Source organism: Phoenix dactylifera, chromosome 7 (assembly GCF_051530095.1).
Source record: "Phoenix dactylifera cultivar Ajwa chromosome 7, Ajwa_hap1_PhDact_Kaust_v1.1, whole genome shotgun sequence".
NCBI lineage: Eukaryota > Viridiplantae > Streptophyta > Magnoliopsida > Arecales > Arecaceae > Phoenix > Phoenix dactylifera.
In genome coordinates, this window is record NC_143196.1 from 30,642,336 (window position 1) to 30,665,236 (window position 22,901).

Genomic DNA, 22,901 nt, shown 5'->3' on the forward strand with positions numbered 1-22,901 from the left:
AATGGTCACTTCTCAAATTGATCCTCAAGTTCAAGTTCTAGAAGTGGTGATTGACTTATATTTCTTTTCTTTTACCTCATCCACTTAATCTCTAGCTCAATTTGGAAGCTTGTATAGCTTGAAAAGTTGTTGGAGAGCCGTTTCTAGCCGTTGAAGAGGTTGAAATAGCTGTTAAAAATGAATATGGCCATTTTATTTTTGCAAAAAACTAGTCGTTATTGTTGTCAGACGCAAATGAGTCGACTCTTCTTCCTCAGAGGGCGCCTTGAAAAAATGCTCTTTTTTCTATACTGCCTTTTGCATGTGGTTACTATGGGGGCGATTCATCTATGTTTGGGGTCGACTCGAGGTTGTTTAGGGTTGACTCATAATCCACTAAGGTCGATTTGCTTAGGCATGAGCGATAACCACCCGTCAATTGGTGAGATTGTGATCGTGTCTTTAATAGCAATTAATTGCTTAAAATACACTTAAATTGGAGCCACATGGCTTATTACTGCTAGTTGCCTAGCTCGCTCTAATTGGTACAATGGTTAAATTCGATTGATTGCTGTGGCCGACTAAGTTAGCTGCTAAAACTAGTAAGTTGGTTTGTGCCGAGGTTAGGCTGACGAATATATGCCATAACACAACTCAATACGGTAGAGCCATGGCTTTTATTTTTGGAGTTAAAGAAATAAAATGGAACCCAGGTTGAGGCTCACCCGACAGGGATCGTATTATAGCCCTTTAGGATTCATATTGTAATAGTATATGGGACATATTAATGAGATAATATAAAAGCATTTTATTAACGAGATAAGCACATAGCCAAGAGCTCGTAAACAAAAATCTCGTATCACTGAGATAACGAATGAAATGTTCTAGACTTCAATAAATTTGACTATTACTTGTTTCTGTCCGGCCTAAAAGCGTGCGAGAATTTTAGCGCCACGGACGCTCAACTAACAATACAAAATAAGGATCAAAGTCTCCGGAAGCTCACATGACTCGTTCCAACTTCCATTTCAGCTAAGTAATGGGAGCTTAAGACAGCGACGATGGGGTTCAATTCTTCCTATTTATTTATCTATTCCACGGCCATTGGTTTCCACTTTCCACTGATTCCGAAAACGAGGTCCAGAAACTAATACCACATTAAAGGGACCATCATAGTTCTCTCTCCTCGTCAAACGAGAGTACTTACCTAGGACCCAACTTTTAAACTGGAGGCAGATGTGCAAAATGACAAAAGTGGAAATCTTGCGACTTCTTTCCACAAAGAACATGGAAAATATCAAGAAACTTTATGATACAGTGATAGCTTAATCTAATTAAATAAAATTATCATCACATCCTTTTGTATGATTGCCAATTGTATAAAATTATAAGAATGAAAATAAGTTTTTGTAAATTTGAAAAAAAAATTACAAGACATTTTTCGTTTACAATCATGCATTTTATTTTCTAACATTTTTAAACTAAAAATAAACTTGGAAAAGGTGTAGCATAAATATTTCTATAAATAAAGGTACACATGCAATTCCTCCCAAGTTTAAGTTGATATACTTGAAACAAGTTTATGTTTTGAAGTTTTAACTTATTTGGTTTGGTATTAGGAAGTGCAAAATATAAATAATTATGTCTAATTTTCACGAAAAATATTATATCTATGCTGGAATAGTTAATCTAGGAGAAAAATTATTCTTACTTCTAATTTGAAATAGTTCCATAGCCACTTGAATAACTCTACACTCGGGATAATTCAAGAACTTAATGTCAGAAATAGCTTATAACTATAGCTTTCTTTACAATAATTATGTTTGACATAAATATTTTTTTTTTTAATTTGCAGACAATACAATATAAACATCCAAATATGTGGTAAGTATGCAACTAATCCTTATATATATAAATATTTCTTTAATTTTGAATGGGACATTCTAACGTGAGGAGCAAGGATGGACAACTTAACGTGTGGGTTGAGGCATCACCGTCACCATGACCATGGCCAAAAATGATATATGTATAAATAATAATAATAGAAAATCAGTAAAATCAAGAACCTCCCCTCACAGACTGAGAACTCCGATCCAATTGCATGGAGTGAGTTCAGAAGTATTCGTTTCCGGTCAACAGTTTGAAACAAAGAAACCCCTCTCCTCTTTCCCCTTCGGCGGCCGTCACCTTCCCTCCCCTCTTATAAAAACCCCCCTCTCTCTTCTATTCAACGACAAGAAACACCCATTCAACCCTCTCTCTCTCTCTCTCTCTCGTATCGATCTCATCATCATCTATTATGGGGAAGGGATTGTTTGATCTGGAGAAGCACTTCGCCTTCTACGGGGCGTACCACAGCAACCCGGTGAACGTCTTCATCCACATGCTCTTCGTCTGGCCCATCTTCTTTACGTCTCTCGTGCTCTTCCACTTTGCTCCCCCTCTCCTTCACCTCCCCTTTGCCGATGGCGGCCTTGCCTTGGACTTCGCCTTCGTCTTCGCCCTCATCTATGCTCTCTTCTACGTCCTCATGGAACCCAAAGCCGGCTCCCTGGCTGCCGCCCTCTGCTTCCTCTGCTGGCTCGGCAGCAGCTCCCTCGCCGCCCGCCTCGGCTTCTCCCTCGCTTGGAAGGTCCGTCGACTTTTCCATTCTTTATTTCTTCATGATTTTATGCGATCGATCGGATTTGGAGATCTTGTTTCGCTGATTGACTTGGGTATGATTTCGCATGGTGTTAATTGGATTCGTCTTTCGTTTTTGTATTGTTTGTCCTTAACCTTATTTGATGCGAAGAGCGGGTGCAAAATTTAGGTTTTCGGTATACTTTTGGCGCTGTTAGGAAGCGGATTCGTGTCGATTTTAGCATGATTAGGTGTTATTGCATGCTTGTGAACTGAGGATCATGCTAAAATTGTGCAGTATTGTGATTGTCCTTTTGGTCTCAATTTAGTGCATTGTAAATGTGTTCTAGTGCAGGGATGTTCTGATGTATCAACAAATTATTGTGCTCCTTTTTTTTATCTTTATAATTAGTTTGGGTAGCTGAATGCGTTCTCCTCCTCTCAAACCCTTGATTGGGACTCATACTGGGTTAGCAGGTATATTCTTTTGTCTTCCTGTGATCATTGAGATTCCGGATTAGGATGCAAGAGATCAGTCCCAATTGTAATCTTTTGCATCTTTTTGTTTCTAGGGAACCTAACCATGTGTTCAACATTTCTTTAATTTTCTTTGTGCTGAATTCTTTCTCTCTCACACACACACCAAACATGTGTCTGTTTTTTTTTCTTTTTAAGTGTAATGACATAATAAGAAACTTAAAACATAAGATATATTAAGACCTGGACAATAAGTTAACATAGTGCTATTTTAAAAACAACTGTTTCACCCGTTGGACTTGTTCTGTTGTTATGACTGGATTATTGCTGTAAATTATTTACTCATTGATCTCTTGATGGAGAAAGCAATGACAGATTGCTCGAGAATTTTAACTGCATTAGCTCATCTCTTTTGTCTCCCCACCATTAAACCTAAAATACTTCTAACCTATGTCAGGGGAAAAGGCACAATTTCATTTATATGAAATCCATTTAATGAACATCACATTCAATTGAAATATAACAACTATTAGCAACATCAAAAATATAGAATACTAATAGGGTGACCTGAGTAATGGAATTTCATACATTTTGAGAAGGCCGGTAGTTTCAGCAGTTATCACCAACAGTCTAAACATAAAAAACATGAATGAATTGGAGTCAAAGACCTGAGTCACCTGAACCTTCAGAAAATAGGGGGAAAAGAAGGAAAATTTTTCTTCATATATCAAGGGATCATAACTAGCAAAGCCAGCTAATTGTCAATTAAAGAATCCATCCCAAGCTAGGATAATCAGAAAATCAATCAGCATATTTACATCTGCAGATCAGCCTGTCATTGGTTTTGGAAGATGCTGCAAACTCTGATTTCCATCATGGTACTGTACACCTATGCTAGACCCATGTTCCAGATGGAGGTTGTCATACCACTGTGGTGATCCCAATAGTGCTGTTTTTTCCATTAATATTTTATTATGTTTCTCTTAGTCCATAATGGCTAGAAAACTGCATGTGGAATCAATGTTTACATTTTTAGTCAATTATTTTTTTAAGCCCTCATTGATTATGGAATTTCTAATGGATCTAATAGATTGATGCCCTTGAAATATTAATCTGGATTGGTGACTGATTAAATCTCTGCCTTTTCCAAATTGACACATTCGATCCATCTTTTCAATAGGTCTTATTCAGAGCTCTCATCTAAATCTCTGCCTTACCCTTCAAGGGAACATGTATGCTAAACATTGTCATAACCCAGAGACTGTATAACACCTTTTATAGTTAGAATCTGTGAACTGTGAAGTACTTCATAGAGAACTCTCCGTATTTTCCTAATATCCTAGCATCCTCTCCTTTCTAGTGAAAAAGAGAACTAAATATTTAAAAATTTTAAAGATTTGTTAGAACTGCTAGCCAAGGTTCGTCGTCTTGGTACCGGATCCTGTACTGGTGCCACACTAGTACTATATTGGTACGGTACGGTATGGAGTGTTTTTGGCATATCGAGTGCTGATACGCTTTCAGTACTGTGTACTGGTACCAGACTAATATGGTATATCTCGTACTGTCCGGTTCGGGCCGGCACGGCGAACCATGCTGCTAGCTTTAGTCTCCAATGCACATTGTCAGAGGTAAGAATGTTAAACAACAATTGCCCTTCTTGTTTCAAGGCAACTTATTGTCATGGCATTCCACTTGAAAGCTACTTGGACAAAGTTTGGAAGTGTAATGCTAAAGGGAACTCGCTCGCATAATCTTTGTGCCTGAAGTGCGCTCTTGTTTGTTGGTTCTTTCCTAACCTTGTACTGACACTATTCTGGAGCAGTATAGACCTTTTATTTGCTAAATATTCTTCAAGTTGGTGAAAAGGCATCCAAATATACCCTTTTCATTGTTCAAGCATAACCACAATCTGAATGAAACGAATATAAGGTACTATTTATTGTAGTACTTATTAAGTGGAAAATCATCTTAATGAGTGATGCATCTCATGCCAGATAGTTCCATGCCTGCTTCTACCGATGGTTCAAATAGTTTTTGATAAGTTATTTGATAAAATTATCAAAAATGTGCAAGATTTATTGCTTAACAGATATGTTTACTCTATCAAAATCTACATGAAAACCAAGAAAAAGTTTCTTGACTAAACCATCTTTGCCCATATGTGAGTAACTCATGAGGCGCTCGCATGCTAGCCTGATTGCTTATGAGTGATTCTAATTTGTCTATAAGAAGCAGTGATGTAGCAGCAGTGTGGCTGGTAAAAAATTAGGAAAGCTTTTCTGAGGTTGCAGTTCAAGTAGGGATCCATGCTTGTCTGTTGGTTAATTTTAGGATTAATTAGTTACTTTATGCAATCAGTCCTTGGCAGTTGAGGGACCATGGAGAAGGAAATCTAAATCTCTTCCTTCTTCTAATTGAACAATTTAATGATATCATCAAGATGAAGAGGAGGATAGCATTACTGCAACCATTTGAACTATGAAGAAAGCATTGATGGATACTTGGATCACTTTGGTTTTTTGTGCTATAATTGGTTTTGACTGCTAGTAGGTGGATAAAAACCTAGGTCCTTGTCAAGCAAAACAAGCATTTTTTTTTCTGGAAAATTGACATAACTGCTTTCTGGATATGGTCGAATTGTTTTCTGCTTAGGATAATTGCTCACTTTTTTACTTTAAGATGTCTTGGCATGAGTTAGTCTGCAAATCAGCTTAGAATAAATGACTAGGTTGAAGGAAAGATAACTTTGCACATTTCCTGTGCCACTAACATATGTCTTTGTTACATGTGTACTTCAATCTAGCTTGGTTCTACCCCTACTATCGAAATCTGTGTGGTATCGATTCTATATGAAAGGCTCCCTTGGCACCTCTAAGGCTCATACCATACCTCAAGTAATTTAATACCTTGTATTCATTTGATAACTTTAGGCTTTGGTATATTGGATATCATCTGTCATAATCATCGAAGTTATTCTTCCTTTTGGAACATTCATAATTGCAGGGATCACTATACACTTATTATCAAGCTTGAGCTATTTTAATCTTTATTGTAGCATGGATCATTTATTTATGCCTGTAACTGATTCTTCAAAGTTGAACTACACTGCCGATAAGGTAATCTCTTCTATTTTTTTGTCTCAGAGCAACATATATTACAAAGCGAGCCTTCGTATGTTAGATTTATGTCATACCATTTATTTGAAACCGCATGCCATTTTCAAACACCAAAGTATGCCTATTGATGCAGGACTGGACTGCATCACATTCAATAGCTTGAATTTTTGCTGATTTATAGTTCTTTAATTGTAGGCTTTAGATAGAAAACATTAGGATTTGTTGAGGTCAATAATAGCCAACCACGGTCGTACAATAAGATCTTTAAGTTCATAATTTTATGAGGGTCGGAAGGGGTCTATTTAGATAAGTTAAGGGGTCAGTTGCTGTTAATGACACTGTACTGCAGATAGTGGTGCTACAACACTTAAGGATCAACAAGTTGTTTGTTTGGGAAATTTTATTAGGGATTTGTTTCCATCTTTGTAAAGAGTCTCAAAAGGATCAAAATTCATTAGCTTTTGGGTCAAGTTTGTGAGTTTATAAAGAGGGTCTAGAAAAAAACTTGTATACTTTCTTTCTATCTTTCTTTTTGAAATGAATTGAAGGTTTGAAGCCAAGTTCGAGTGTCTGATTTCTTCTCTGTCCCTCTTCCCCTCATCTCTATAACCCTCATTCTCTTCTTGTCCTACATCAATTTGGTATCGAAGCCAAAGATCCTACCTTCTCTTCCTTATTGCTTGAACTTCTGTCTATTTATTTCTTATTTCTTTACCTTTTATCATAGTCGTGAATGAGAACTTGAATTTTAGAATTGGTTACCTTCATGAGCATGTCAAATATGGGAAGAAGATCTTTTGCTACATAGTGGGCCTCTATCAAGAATGATGTGATGTCCATGTAGGCTGCAATGCAAGCAATTACAGTGGCTTTAGGCGTGTAAAAACTGTCCAAGGCCGAACTACAAATCAAGAATCTTAGATGAAGAAGCCAGAGAACTTATGCATGAAGAGCTTACAATTGGTGCTTTATCATGTGAAGAGTCTATGGTCAAGGATTCATTATGCAACAGCACCACCATCAAAGTTTTGTTAATTGAGAATCCGTTAGTTGATGATCTATTGCACCACCATCAAAGTTTTGTTAAATGAGAATCCGTTAGTTGATGATCTATTGGATCTATCAGAGACAAAGGATCAAAATAATGAAGATCAATGCAAGGAGCATATGTGGCAAGATCAAGTTGCTAATCTAAAATCAATGATCAAGATCAAGTCACATGAAGATCCATTCCTTACTAATTTGCTCGATTCCTCAAAGCTTGTCATCAAACGGATGATCCACACCTTGTTGCTTGTAAAACAATGGACATTAAAACAATCAAAAAACAATTTGATTTCAAGAGAACTTTATGTGGGTCTCCATTATCAAATCATAGAGGACTTAAAAGAGGATAAAGCTTTTGGAAGAAAAAAAAAGATCTTTTGGATGATATTCACGTAGTGGAAGCGAATGATGCGGGAGTGAATTGCATCACATGCAACCGCCTGGATTTTGATGATTTAAAGTTCTTCTATTTCCAATAATGACAACCAAGATCATATCATAAGATCTTTGAATCCATAATTTTAGGAGGTCTAGAAGGAGTATATTTAGGTAAGAGGTGGTAAATATTCACATTAGCATGAATAGTGATGCTTCAGTACCCATGGATTGTTAGGGGTCAAACAGCTGTTTCTTTTTAAAATTTTATTAGGGATTTGTTTTTTCTTTATAAAGAGCTCCAAAAAGACTAAAATTTATCAACTTGTGGGTCAATTTTGTGAGTTTATAAAGAGGGTCAAGAAAAAGACTTGTATGCTTTTTTTCTGAAATGAAAGAAAGGTCTGATGTCAAGTTCGGTCGTCTTATTTCCCCTCTCGCCCCCTCTTCCCCTCCTCTCTATGACTCTGATTCTCTCCTTGTCCTACCCGTCTTTCTGCTAACAACTTTACTGATTAACATAGCCTTCTTGAATGGTTGGAGTAAATCTTTGTTTCTCCTATATTCAATAGCTCTTTTCAGGAAAGGACTACCCAAGAGCACCCAAGAATATACTAATCCGCCAAAATATGCACTATAAGACACTTAAACACAAATACCTCTATTTAGTACCTTCTTGCATACTTCTTGAAGTGCATTAAATGTAAGGGTGACTTGAATTCTTTAAAGAAAAGGTTTTGAAGTTAAATGTCTTTTGAGAAAATACATAAAACAAATTTTATTATTATTTCATGTAATTGACACCTAAAATTTTCTGAGAAATGTCACTGTTTATAGAAGATACCAACAATAGGATCTGGTTTCTGGGGGCTAATAATTGAAGGGTGAATGTTTTGAAGTAAGAGGATTGATGCAAGTTCAGGTGCTCTTGGCATGTTCTTACTGCAATGGATATATTGATTTGAAGGAGATATGTGATCAGTCAGTCCTTATTCTACTGGTACTTCCTGTTTTGGTGATGAGTTCACCTCATAAAATTAGAGAGCTGCATCAACTGCTAAAAGCTGTAACAAAAATGCCAAGGAAAAGGAGGGAATTGAAAACCCTGAAGCAACTAAAGCATGATTCTTCCTTCATGCCTGAACTATCCAGCCCATGAAGGAACCTGTCATTCTCTTTGCTTCCTTGAGAGTGGTCAAAAGAAACAGCTTCCTCTGGTGATATATGTTTTTTCATTGAAAATATTTGCATGCTCCATGGTGGTTTTCCTCCTTCAGCCCAGTGAACAACTTTACTAGTTCCCCTGCATGATAGCAAACCCAAATGAAAGAGCTTGAGAATGGAAAATTGTTTTCAGAGTCATGGGTTAGTATTGATATTGGCATACTAGTATTCTCACCAAGAAATTCAAAACCCAAATAAAAGAGGTTGTGGCATATCAGATATGGAGCACTAGTATTTCAATCTTTTGGTCATCAAATCTGATCCTGCCATATTAAGTCTAATGTTGGCATTCAGCTTTTGGAAGAAGAAGGGAAAGTCTTGGCAGTATAAGGAGAAATCCTCCAAGGAGTGAATAAATAAATCCCATATGCAGTCTGTATCAAGCTTGAAGGTTCAATTTATCTCCAGGATATATTTTAGGCTATTTGCATTCACATACTTTCTTTCTAAATCCTGGACCCCACATTTAATTTTAATGCTTCTTTTGTTTGTCTCATCATGAAAACAAACATTTATGCTCCAGTTCCAGCTTTACAGTCATTTCTTCACCTTCAATGGTTCATGCCAAGTATTATGTTCATGGCTTTTTAAAAAAGAAAGAAGTATATATACTTGTCAGTATATGCATCATCCCTTACCATATATTTGATTATGAAACACTCTGTTTTATAGTGTTCATGCATATCTATTACTTTGAAAGTTGAAGCATCCTTTTGCATTATGCAAGACCAGAATTTTTCAATTCTAACATAAATACTCATTGTTAACCTCTTTTTCTTTAATCTCCTCTCATGGCAGTATGCTAGAGATTTTCAGCCCTTAAGCATTTCCATAAAGTCTCACTTGAAAACTGAATGTTGAAAATGCATTTTGAATGCCAAGGGTGGTGTTATGATTAGCGAGCAATAAACGGTGACTGGGAGCTCAACTTGTTCTATGCCCTTAACATAATAGATTTTGATGATTTGTTAATGGAATTAAGAAATATCACTTGTGTGCAGTTTCATGTTTAAAAGTAGACACTGATAGTTTTCCTGCAACATCTATACAGGTCGTTCTTGCTGCTCAGTTGTTTTGCTGGACTTGGCAATTTATAGGCCACGGAGTGTTTGAGGTAAAGTATGCCTTTTATGGTCATTTCATTCTGATAAGAACCATGTGTATCTTTGTTCTATAGACTGGTGCAACTGAAACCTTTTCTTTTTTCCCGTCCTCTCAGAAGCGCGCACCAGCTCTTCTCGACAATCTTTCTCAAGCTTTCTTGATGGCCCCATTCTTTGTTTTGCTCGAGGTAATCATCTGCATTCTGTGATGTAAAAGAATCTAAAATGAAGAGTATCCTGACTTTCTGTGTATCCAGGCACTTAATTTTTTCGGGTACGAACCATATCCTGGCTTCCATTCTAATGTAAGTGCAAAGATTGAGGCTGCTCGCAAAGAATGGCAGGCAAATAAGCAGAAGAAAAGTTCGTAAGGGATAGCATCTAAATCACATTACCCATCATTTCTCCTTGGCCCTGGTTGCATCAGTTTACTTGTTAACACCAACGCTGTTAGTGTCCATGCCATATGTGCTCAGTTATAGCATCTATAATTAAAGAGTATCATACCGCAGTTTGTACATCACAAAAATCATGTATTGTGAAAAAACAATGAAACCATCTTGAAATGCTTCTGTCTATGTTCCAATTATTACAATAATGCTCGCGGATGTATTACACGCGCGCACAAAAAAAAAAAAAAAAGGCTTTGAAGTGTCATACTCGAAAGCATGTCGACAAGCTGTTCCCAGGTTCTGGCTTCTGAACTCCCCTTCCTTTCATTGATTCTCTGACATTCAACACATCATTCCATCGGCCAGCACCTGCATACATGTGTGACAGGAGAACATAATCACTGCTATGATCAGGTTCCAACTCATCCAGATGCTTTCGAACTCGTTCACCCAATTCAATGTCCCCATGAACCCGGCATGCCCCTAACAATGTCCTCCACACCACTGCATTGCCTTCCATCGGCATGCTCCTTATCAGTTCATAAGCCTCCTTCACAAGCCCTGCTCGCCCAAGAAGATCAACCATGCATCCGTAGTGCTTTATAGTGGGAGTGATACCACAGTCTCTCCTCATGCTATCGAAGTACCTTTGCCCTTCTTCTACCAGACCTCCATGGCTGCAGGCGCAGAGCACTCCTAGGAAAGTAATGTCATTTGGCTCTTCGATTTCAGTCTTTCGCATCCTATCAAAGAGCCCTAGCGCTTCATCTGCGTGCCCATGCATTGCAAGTCCTAGTATCATCGAGTTCCATGAAACTATATTCCTCTCTTTCATATCCTCGAATACTCGAAGAGCTCTATCAATTGCCCCACACTTGGCGTACATATCGATCAGAGAGTTCAGAACTGAGATACTCCGATTAAGAATGGAACCGCTGATGCTTGAATGAACCCATCTGCCAAAATCCAATGCGCCCAGCTCCGAGCATGCCGACAGAACTAGAACTAAGGTGGCCTCGTCTGGGTGGAAACCACTTCTCTTCATTATCCCAAGCATCCTCAAAGCCTCCTTGTATTGGCCGCGGTTCACATAGCCATCAATAAGAGTGTTCCATGACACTACATCTACACTGGGCATTTCTTCGAATACCCGGCGAGCGGTGTCCATCTCTTCAAACAGGCCATACATGTGGATGAGGGTGTTGCCCACGTAGACATGGGCATCCAGGCCATGCTTTAGTACACAGCAGTGAATTTGCCTGCCCAATTCGACAGCAGTCAGCTGCCCGCAAATTTTGAGCAGGAACGAGAAGGTGAAATTATCTGCCACCTTCCCCTTCTGTCGCATCCTCTGGAAGAAAAGGAAAGCTTCCTCTGCTCTGCTAGTCCTCCCAAATCCTCTGATCATAGTGTTCCAGATGAATCCATCTGGCCATTGGAGCTGTTCGAAGATGGCCAATGCGTAGTCCATGGATCCATTCTCCGAGACGCAGCAGAATGTGATGGCTCTGCCCACAACAAACACATGCTGGTCGAAGCCGGTTCGAATGATCTGGGAATGTATCTGGGAGAGATCCCTCATGGTGGAGCACGACTGGAAGAGGGAGATGAGGCTTTGCTCTTTTGAGTGGTAGCTCTCATCTAGCTCTTCTTTTGTATTTGTTGGGTCATCAGAGGGTAAGGAGCAACGATGAGTCCGTTGTCGCAGTAGGAATGGAGCAACTGAGAGCCTTCTGAAGGATCCAAAGATATGTCTGTTCCAGTTGCTGGGTAAAGTCATAGCTACTGGATTATGAAGCATGGAATTGTGACCCGCATATATTTGAGTCTGAATACACGTTGCTAAGATGATGCACAAAGTACTAGACCAACCTAATGAAACTTATCATAGATAAATAAAGGTGAGCAGGGGATTAGAATACTCTTTTAACTCATTTGGTTCTCAAATTTTTTATTTTTTCCTAGAAAAACTGATGCTTAAAAAACAGTTCTTTCATATTTGTTTGACTATAAAAAAGTGATACTTTCTAGAATAGCCCAAAAAATTTATGTAAAATAACTGTTAAACTTTTAAAAAAAAAAACATCTTATTCCATTCTATCTAAAAAAACTTTATGGGATTTTTGAAAAAAAAATACCTCAATTTCTAGTTGGTGGAAATTAGAGAAATTTTAAAAACTACTTTTTCATATTTTTTGTTCGAAAACTTCAACTAAATATAAGTTATTTTTTCTTTTTTTTTTTTTTCATAGATCACTTTTTTTTTTTCTCCTCCTCTTTCTGCCAACCATATAAATGTCAATCAGAGACTTGTGTTTCAAATTCCAGCAGGCACAGAAGGTAACAAGAGACGCATGGGCTCTTCACTATCTGCCTCAATCACGGTAGAAGCAGCGTCCTTCCTAACTCCTCTTGCATCCATCAGTTTCCTAATCTTCTCTACCCCATACCACTCACCAGTGGATGCATACATATTGGAGAGCAAGACATAATCCCCGCTTGCATCCTGTTTCGTCTTGAGGATCTGCTCCTTTGCATGCTCTCCCAACTCGATGTTCCCATGGAGACGACAAGCTCCGAGCAATGTCCGCCATATGATCGGACCTGGCTCAACCTCCATAGCGTCCACAAGCATGAATGCTTCCTTCACTAAGCCAGCGCGACCCAACATGTCGACCATGCAACCATAATGCTTGATGTTAGGCTCGATTCTGTACTCATTTTTCATCACAGAAAAGTAGCTGCGGCCCTCTTTGACTAAACCACCATGACTGCATGCAGCCAATACACCGAGGAAGGTAATCTCATTTGGCCTCACTTTCTCCATCCTCATACGCTCGAATAAATTTACGGATTCTTCTGCCTGCCCATGAAAAGCTAGCCCCCCGATGATCGAGTTCCAAGTCCAAACATCCTTCTCTTTCATTTCTCTGAATACCTCCATTGCTGTGTCTATGCTTCCACACTTGGCGTACATGTCTATCAGTGCATTACCAACAGGCATACTTAAACCGCTCCTCGAACACATCTCTGAGAGAGAGCAATGTATCCTCTGCCCGATTTCGAGAGCACCGGAGTCCGCACAGGCAGATAGCAAGATCACAATTGTGGCTTCATCAGGCCTCTCTCCTGCCTCCAGCATCTTCTGATAGGCTTCTAGTGCTTGTGCATGAAGTCCATGCCGTGCATATCCAGCAATCATCGTGTTCCATGACACAACATCCCGTTCTGGTGCCTGATCAAACAGCTCTCTGGCCTTCTCCATTTCACCCTGCTTCGCATATCCAGCTATTATTATGTTCCAAGAGACCAAATCTCTGCCGGGCGATTCATCGAACAACCGACGAGCAATGCCTAATTTGCCTCGTCTCGCACAGCCTGCAGTTAAAGCAGATCGAGCAACAACGTCCCCTTTCGCAGCTCCATCAAAAAGAGCACTAGCAATCAGCAAATCTCCGCAATTTGCATGCAAGTTAATGAGAGCATTCCTCAAGAAAGCATCGGACTCTAAGCCAAGTTTCACAATCATTCCATGGAACTGTGCTCCGGCGAAGGCTGACGCGAGCTTGGTGCAGGCTTTAAGGAGGAAGAGGAGGGTGAAGCTATCAGGCTTCGTACCACTTTCCACCATCCGTCTATAAAGAGAGATGGCATCAGGGGGTCTGGAGCTATGAGAAGCACCCCTAATCATGGTGTTCCAGATGAAGAGGTCTGGTTCGGAGATTTGTTCAAATAGCTTGTAAGCATAGTTCATATTCCCATGGAAAGAACCGACAGAAGAGAGCAACAGCTCTCTCAGTGCTTGGAGATCCGAGTTGAATCCTCTAACGACCATGAAGCCATGGATTTGCTTCAGAGCCCTCAGGCTAAGGTATTTGGACCTCCTAATCATAGAACTCAGCAATAACTAGTAAACACATAGAATCCAGGGGTGTTCCACATGAAAAGGTCTGGTTCGGAGATTTGTTCAAATAGCTTGTAAGCATAGTTCATATTCCCATGGAAAGAACGTACAGAAGAGAGCAAGAGTTCTCTCAGTGCTTGGAGATCCGATTCGACGTCCATGAAGCCATGGATTTGCTTCAGAGCCCTCAGGCTAAGGTATTTGGACCTCCTAATCATAGAACTCAGTAATAACTAATAATCACATAGAATCCAGGGGATCTAGCGCTCCTGCAAAAGCTTATTGAGTTACCATTCCCCAAATAAAAGTGAATTGCTTAGTGTTTCAGTATTGTAGGGCTTTACCCTGGGTTAGAGGGAGCCCTTCCAGAAATTCTCGATGGCACTGGGCTGAACCCAGGCCAAAGAGGGGGTTTGGAAATAGTTTTCAACCAGCAATTGACGCGCCTCGGTTATAACCTCACTAGCTGCGTCATTGCCCCAAGCGCAAAGATGAGTTACAATTCCCATCACCTCCCATTTTATAGGTAGAGCTATTTCGGCTTCATTGCTCCATGTCCGATATGGGACTAACAATGGGAAAGGTTTTTAAATCAACTATGCTAGTGGCTGGCTGAGACCGAGATATCTCGGTCTAATTTGACCTAACATAGTAAATGTAATGCTATAGTTTGGAAGGAACCGAGATATAACATCAGCTCGGATTAAAAACTATTTATTTTTAATTTCAAATTTTAGTTAAAATTTATATTCAAGCAAGCGAAAAAGTGATTAACACATACCGGCATATAAAATTATATGGCCTGACATCTCCGAATTTATTGATAAAATATATGGCCGAAATTTTCATATATATTCTATTGGAAAGTGCTAGATATCGATACAAACTAAGATCTCGAATGAGATGGAAACTTGTTAATAGGATATCAACCATCCCTGTACTGATAGACAGCTCAAGTTCAATAGAGCCTGCCATTGGTGGTCAGCCAAGCATCCCATCCAAAATGTTGGACATGCTTTCTAGGGCACTGCATTTGCAAGATAGTAGGGCATATGTTGGTCTCTATTTATGTTTAGAAATGTTGAAGAAGGAATTACTTCTACATCCCTAATTGGATGGGATCCTAAATTACGTTTCAAGTCTCTATGTTATGAACATCATATGAAAAAAAAATGTCCAGGAAAAATTAAATGGAACTCTCTGATAAAATATTAAATAGCTTGCAATTCCATACTAACGCAAGATGTTAAGTTCACATATTCCGACTCTGTCTGCCTTCTTTTCATAAATCAAGAGTCATGCCTCTTCTTTTCTAAAGTTATGTTCTACCTTGCTATAAAAAATACTGAGATAATAAATATATAATCATTTTAACTAATAAATAAAAAAAAGGAAAAGTTAAGATGGCAGTAGAGATGAGTCCATGAAACCCCCCATCATCACTGCAATTTCTTCATGCGTACAGAGCACAAACTACTCACATCAAATTGTAGCACTAAGCATAGTTATCAGTGCTAGTCCCCTGTTATGCAACGCAGGATGTCATGTGAAGTACATGATAAGGAGGCATGGTTCATCAATCAATCATTGATGCATGTTTGATTTTTATAAGAATTTGTGTGGGCGTATGTTTAGTCTCACATCGATTATTTGCCGAGAAGATTTTGTATACTTATACAGAACTAAAGAACCAAAACAAAAAAAACCTTTCAGCTAACCATTTTGGATGAGGTCTTGAGTTGTTACAAATGGTATCAGAACGAACTCAGCCCATAGCCTATATAAACTAGAGGACACTACAGTATGAGTTCATAAAGGCTGACCATAAGCCGATCGTGGTGTTTATGATTAGATTTGAATGGATTTAAACTCTTAGCCTGACGAAAACGTCAGAGCTTGAATGAGGAGAGTATGTGAGGATCCGTGTAAACGTGTGTTTAGTTGCATATCGAGTATTTGCCGAAAAGATCTTGGGTACTTATATAGAACTAAGAAATTCAAAAATATACCTTGTGGGTAGCCTTTTTTCGTGAGATTCTGAGTTGTGGCAATTTCATTGTAGAGACATCATCTGGCTAGGATAGTTAACAACGTTCAATAGAAAGTTTTTATTTAAAAAGAAATAAAAAGCGACTCCCATTGTAATACTCGTCTTTTTTTTTTTTTTGGTCATTCATTTTAATACTGTCCTGGACGTGATGGTTTGGTAGTCTGTGTTGCTCGGACTCTTGCCTTTATGAAGCCTAAATGGACATCTTTTGGAAGCTGAGAGCATCTTAGTTCAGTTAGATTTTTAGATCTTTAGAACTTTTGGATTGCTGGAATCCTTTGGTACCCTGCCTAGAGTGCGGCCTAGTGAGTTTTAGGAGGGAGGAGCTTAGCCATGTGAGCGCATCCATGGAGTTAATGGCCTGGTAGGGAATATTGTAGAGAGAATTCAATGCTTTTTGGCTCGAGTTTTTCTCTTTTGTAATATTTTTATGTGTTAATAAAAAATTTTGTTTCTCTCTCTCTCCGCATATTTTTTTTTTCTTGCAATCCTCTATCATATAATGATTGTTGCTTGATCCTATTAGCTCTAAGCATCAAACAATTCTATCCAGATTAGATGGAGTTATTCATTCAGGTAACCACAAGCAATCATTTTGGAGTTAAGAGGAGAGTTGTTATTGCTTGAACTATCAATCCTCATCATAAGAATGGGACAAGACTTCATTAGGAATCTCTTTCACATCTTCCACACTTCAACTACATTTCTATCTACCAAGCATTTTGTACGATGTAGTTTAAATTGCTCTTGTTCTTAAGGTTCAAAACCTTTTTTTTATGATGAATAGAAGAAAAGAAGTCGAGTTACTTCTTTTTTTTTCTATGTGATATTTGAGTAAAAGAGTTAGTTATGACTGAAGTAGCATATATTTGTTATTTCTTCTCTCTTTTCGATTATTTTGTTTGCCTATATATGTTAAATCACCATCATATTAATCAAATCTAGATATTCTTTTTGTCGTAACTTTTTTTATTTTCGTATATCAATCACTAAGCAATACTAAATTATCTTACTTAAGACATTACAAAGAAGGGGCATTCTTTTTATCAGTCCAAACCAAGATTCGCGAGAGAAATATATGCAATTGAAAGCACAAACTTAGGAGTTGATTCCTAGCACGTGATTTTAGATACTTAAGAAAGGAGCTTATGTAATTTATGACATGCCACCATCGCCACATGATCTTTTTCACATATATTGAGATTAACGATCACATTGTCATTTTTAAAAATCACTCATCGTTGAATACATTTTTGAAATCCAAGACGAATTCACAGAGGATTATCTTTGTGAAGTTGCACAATCACTTGGAAGTTCTCAACTTCTCATGCCAGTAGTATCTGCCGATCATAGAAGAGTACAAAAATTATAAGAGATCCAAATAACAGCAACTTTAAAATAAGTCTAAGAGGAAGTATTCAACAAAGCCGTACGGCAGTGATGCTGGCAGTAGCCAAACACAAATAGTGGAGTAGTTACCAAAAAAAGAGAAAAGAAAGGAAGATAGGTAGCCGAGCTCCAGCTTGCTCCAAGTTTCCCATTTGTTTGGACTTGTCAAAGATTCAACCATATATGCTTCATCTAAATATAAAATGATACAAAAAAATAGTATATCTCTGGCTTGCTGAGGTATTGGGAAGATCAGATTAAAAGAAAAAGATTATGGCTCTCTGGTCAACCATAAAAGGATTTAACTAAGGCACGTGATAGAGTTATTTATTTAGAAAAAGGATGAAATTTACCAGATTTCCGGGCCAAAAAATAAAAGCATTTCAAATTGCAATAAAAATTACAAGTAATTCCTATACTATTTTCGACCGTAGAAAATTGGTACAACCTATGCATATAGAACTTTTTTTTTTTGGTACAACGGCTGCTCATCCTACTCTAGTGTAGGAGCAACCAGCAAAATCAATGGTTATAATCTGACACAAATACGAGGGAGCATCCTGATGTGGCCAACATATCTCTCCGAAGTATTGCGCAGCATAGGAAGTAACCCAGTCTGCAACTCTGTTCGGCTCCCGACATATATACACTGCTTGGGAGGCATTACGGTCTCTTAGCATCGAACGAATGTCACAAAGCAGGGAACTCTCATCCCCCTCTATCTCATGTAGAGTTTTTTTGCCAACCATAAATCCATCGGGCCTATAGAAGTTCTTCTTACCCATAAATTTTTGGAAGGTTTTCGGCAATAAATTTTTTAATTAGTGAGAATATTTTTTTTTTTTTTACCATTGCCTCCAAGCCCTTCCTATCCAAATAAATCAATAAATAAAATTCAGATGTCATTGTTCGCATGAAGTTCTAAAGTTAATCGACTCATTTTTTTCATAGAAAAAAAAAAATAAAACATTAACTCGTGGCCAGCATGCTTGTAAAATATCATGTCTTATCCCAGTTTTTTGATTAAAAAAAGGACTAAACCAAACCTAATCTAGCCATAAGCAAGTTGGGACCAAGTCAAGTTGGGATAAGTTGATCAGTGGAAGCAGCGAGCAACCAAGTGGCAAAAGGAAGCGTCCGACCAACAGTCACGTGAGCAAGGCAATTTATGAATAATAATAATAATAAAGAATAAAAGGCAGAGAGCTAACCTCGTTGGAGACGGCTGTTATTATTTGCATTCATAATCTTTCACGCTGCCAAGGCTGGATTGGTGGACCAGCCAACCTGCCCCAATTTGCTCATAAAAAACTAGATACGATCTCACACCAGCTAATTTAACTCAGATTCATATCACGAAAGATTTGAGATAAAGTAATTGTTGGAGCTGATTTTTGCTGCAGGATGCTGGATTATTAAATGTTTTTAGGTGCATCACATGATAAGCTTGATGGACTTCATTTGATTTGAAAGAATATTAAATTCAAATCCATCGATATTGTTGTTGAAACTTGCATAAAATTTCTGCTGCTAGTATTGCTCTCTTTCTGAAATGATCATCTAAATTCAAGCTCAAAACTCTGCTCGACCAAACACTGAAACGATGATGCCAACCAATGAATATATTCTCCTTATCTCCATGCAACTTTTCATTTAAGAATGAAAGATGCTAAAGGTTATCTGTTCGGATCCTCTCAGTGCAATGATCATATGTAAAGTTTAGTGATTGACTGAATATGATTATTTGAACAAAGAAAACAATCCGTCTCAGGAATAGCAAGCAGTTGCAACTCAGGAATCACACGTATTAATTAATACTGCAACCACGTTCCAATTTGCAACAGATGCCGTATAGCTAAGACTCAAAATCATCTCCTTAATTACTTGACACCAACTACCCGTCAATCCTAACAGTGTTGTGGGGATTTAAGCCGTCCCTTAATCAAATTCGATCATAGAATTCTTGATGGCTTGGTGAAGATGACCACGCTCTCACGCGCGACCATATCGTGTCATACCGTCGTTGTAGCTAAGCCAGCTCATCTTAAGCTCTTCCATGTCCATCCCCACGCCAGTTGGCGGAGAGAAATTAACAAAAACCTAAAGATAAACATTGATAGATTAATGTCGTGGACAAGTCTGACACGTACACACATCGGCAGCTTGCATGGGTCAGTACCACAGTGGCAGTGCACAATGACAAGGATGGTATTTGACCTGCTTCTGGTACGGCTTTTATCCTGTAGAGTTCTATATCATTATGGACGGTTTTTTCTTTGTCACCATGAGACGCCATGTATAGCCTCGTTGGATATCGTGAATGAATAAGAGCCATCCATCTCCCAAAAAAATGATGTGATGGCTATACATCATAGCATAGAACTCTAACATGCGAAAATTGCACCACGGATGATCCAAACTTCATGCCTGCGCTAACCATGTGGAGCTAGCTTTGTGGTGCGATGTTAACGAAGTCGTAATGCAAGATTTTAGAGGCAAAGATGAAAACTAAATTGCCTGATACAAATCTATCTTAATGGGGATACCAAAACATACTAAATAGAACTTTTGGCAGTCCACTACCGTCAAATGAGAAGATATTTCTGATCTAGGTTCACATGCCAAAGATATTCATGCTGCCAACCACACTTTAGCCACCACATTAATGTGCAAGTGGAGGGTACTTTTTTTAAAGAAAAACTCATGTCAATACGTAGCCAGTTAAGATGGTAAGAAAGAACTTATCAGTTGAGGCATGTTGTTGCTATTCTTAAGAATAAATCGTATTCCTTGGAGAATAAATTTCGGTGTAGCAGATAATGGCAGCCTATTCTTTATAATACAACAACCGGGTTATTCCAAGCATATACTCATAGATATAGTGACATTAGCGTACAGCCTAGCACCGGGTTAAAAAAAGTTGAAGGCTATATAAAAAACTTGAGAGTTTCATCTCTTTCTAATATGAAAATAAAGAAATTACGTAAAAGAAAAGAAGAATAGGTTTGGGATTTTGAAATACTTTCTTAAGCACAATTACATCCACCGATGGCAATGCCTGAAATGACACGTACTGGTGGCGACACGTAGGTATAGGAGCACAATTTCGAATACAACATCGCCTCGTGCACGCTTGCGCCGCCACCAACTCATGTTTACGCGTGTCACGAGAACGCGTGGTTTGATTTTTTTATTTTTTTTGGGGGGGGGCTTCGTATGATGGGAAAAACTCCCGTGGCTGTGGGGGGGAGAGCGTGTGCGTAGGTTGGTAGCTGGCCTGCATAGAGGTGGGAGCGCTGAGGTAGTGAGGTGGCTGGATATGGACGTTTACTCAGGGATCGAATCTGGGCCGTCCGGCAACCCCCATCACCGTTGAACGGTTCCCGGGACGTTCGGAACTCTTCACGGCAGTTCGCTTGGCCACCTCAAGTGACGGGATACCACACGCGTCTCGCTATCATTGGCACAGTTTCCTGAAAGGGAAAGCCGTTCCATCCCATCCAACCTCCTCGCCGTAGCCCACCGCAGGTCGACCATGGCTTGCGGGAGAGGGAGAGAGAGAGAGAGGAGCCATCATTCGTCTTGCTTTCTGGAACGGGTTTCGGTTAGAGGGTGACGGAAGGTGGGGTGCTTCCTTTGCATCCAAGTGGCAATGTTTTTTTGTGTTGACAATGAAACAGTAGACAACAAATTTATTGTCTCACACGCGCACACACACACGCAAAAAAAAATTAGTAGAGAATTTTCTTTGAGAAAACGTGCATTTTATGATGCTTAATTTGCTGTTTTGGCATGGCTCAATGTGGTCGTTATCAGCTATTATTTGCTTTTGAGTTGAAATATCATATGGGATCAGTAATTATGTAACTGGTGATGCTTTTGTGTTAATTACATAAATACTATTTTGAGCATGGATATGTGTTATTTTTATTAAAAAAAGAGATAAGCATTACACATCATCATTTGGTTAAGGCAATATAATATGGAAGTTATCAAAAGTTTTAAAAATTATGCATTACATTATGAACCAAAGTCTGAAAGCTTTCAACTTGATCATTTTTTATGAAACACGTGTCCATTCCAATCATGTATAACGATCTTCTTGTCAGCTAAAGACTTATGCTTTGCTTCAAATTAAATATGAAGATTCTTAAATTTCTCTCTGTCCACACCTTTTACCAAATTGCGACTACTAACTAATTCCATCCTAGTGATAAATATATGTGATTAGTTCATATTTGTCTTGCATGCATATAGTATATCATGTATATGGCCTTCTCAAAAGTTCATTTTAATAAAGTCAAGAAAGTCGATATACAACTGAAGGTGAAAATGATCATTTTAAGTATTTTGGAGTTTAATAACATTGGGACATTAATAGACCGCCATTGATTGTTAAAAATTTGACTACGGATGGCTATCCAAGCAGAAAACCTATGGAATCAACAAGCAATATTTTTGATCGGATCCAAGGAATGCAAGAAATTCATGGTTTAATGGTAATGTCGACGAATTATAAAGTTGGTAAGTAAAATAATTTAAAAATCTGTTGACGTGGGAGTGGAACCTTTATCATGATACCAGCAGCAAGTGATTCAGACCGTTGGGTTAGCGACAAAGATAATTTGTTGGGGCTGTCCTCGGGTGTGAAAGGAGGGGAGAAAAAAATAAAAAGGAGGAGAGAGAGAGAGATGCGAAGTCCGAAGGTTGATGACAATTGTTGGGAGCTGGTGGGAACCAAGAGACCAAACCTCTCACGTTCTGTCCATAAGAATTACATTAAAGAATCGCTTGCAGATAAACCATTTACATCCCTAACCAGGAAATGATACCTCAAGCAGTAAAATCTTACCCAAGCGGCCAATTGTTGCACTACCAACAATTCAACCCCCATTATCTGATCTTAAAGCTAAAGCTTCTTACCTTCTTTGAGTTACAACCATCTGTCCTTGAGTGAGCTTTAATAGTTGACACGCGTCATCCATAATTCAAATTATATCGCAAAATTTTTTTGGTACAATATCAGCCATGGAGAGTCCGCAGCTAAGAGCTAACTTGGTTCAACCACTAAACTTATTTCGGATGGTATCTCTCTTACCCTCTAATTAGTAAGAGATCAAGAGTTCAATTCTAGGCGGCAACAATCCGGTTTCGATCCTCAATTTGTAAATCTCTGATTCTAAATATTGGCTAGGTTGGCCCGAGACCTAAGATCTAACC

The 22,901-nt window shown here is 38.6% G+C and overlaps 1 protein-coding gene, 1 non-coding gene and 2 pseudogenes across 4 annotated transcripts; 1 reads left to right on the forward strand and 3 right to left on the reverse strand.

The window, feature by feature from the left end:
* Nucleotides 1-2,039: 2,039 nt before the first annotated feature.
* On the forward strand, nucleotides 2,040-10,524 carry LOC103702807 (ER membrane protein, putative (DUF962)). The gene is made up of 4 exons (XM_088701621.2): nucleotides 2,040-2,611; nucleotides 9,895-9,957; nucleotides 10,063-10,134; nucleotides 10,204-10,524. The coding sequence occupies exons 1-4, from the start codon at nucleotides 2,279-2,281 to the stop codon at nucleotides 10,315-10,317; spliced, it is 582 nt and encodes a 193-aa protein (XP_088557747.1). The 5' UTR covers nucleotides 2,040-2,278; the 3' UTR covers nucleotides 10,318-10,524.
* On the reverse strand, nucleotides 10,483-12,285 carry LOC113462464 (pentatricopeptide repeat-containing protein At1g59720, chloroplastic/mitochondrial pseudogene; annotated as a pseudogene). Its single transcript, XR_015967497.2, has one exon. The product of XR_015967497.2 is annotated as a pentatricopeptide repeat-containing protein At1g59720, chloroplastic/mitochondrial pseudogene (transcript).
* Nucleotides 12,286-12,521: 236 nt separating this feature from the next.
* On the reverse strand, nucleotides 12,522-14,729 carry LOC103705230 (pentatricopeptide repeat-containing protein At5g15300 pseudogene; annotated as a pseudogene). The gene has a single exon (XR_015967498.2). The product of XR_015967498.2 is annotated as a pentatricopeptide repeat-containing protein At5g15300 pseudogene (transcript).
* On the reverse strand, nucleotides 14,579-14,735 carry LOC113462620 (U4 spliceosomal RNA). The gene has a single exon (XR_003385381.2). It is a non-coding gene; the product is annotated as a U4 spliceosomal RNA (small nuclear RNA).
* Nucleotides 14,736-22,901: the final 8,166 nt, after the last annotated feature.

Coding starts and splice junctions, on each gene's coding strand:
- LOC103702807 (XM_088701621.2), top strand. CDS start 2,279: ATGGGGAAGGGATTGTTTGATCTGGAGAAGCACTTCGCCTTCTACGGG. Junction 2,612..9,894: donor GCTTCTCCCTCGCTTGGAAG/GTCCGTCGACTT, acceptor ACATCTATACAG/GTCGTTCTTGCTGCTCAGTT. Junction 10,135..10,203: donor CATTCTTTGTTTTGCTCGAG/GTAATCATCTGC, acceptor CTGTGTATCCAG/GCACTTAATTTTTTCGGGTA.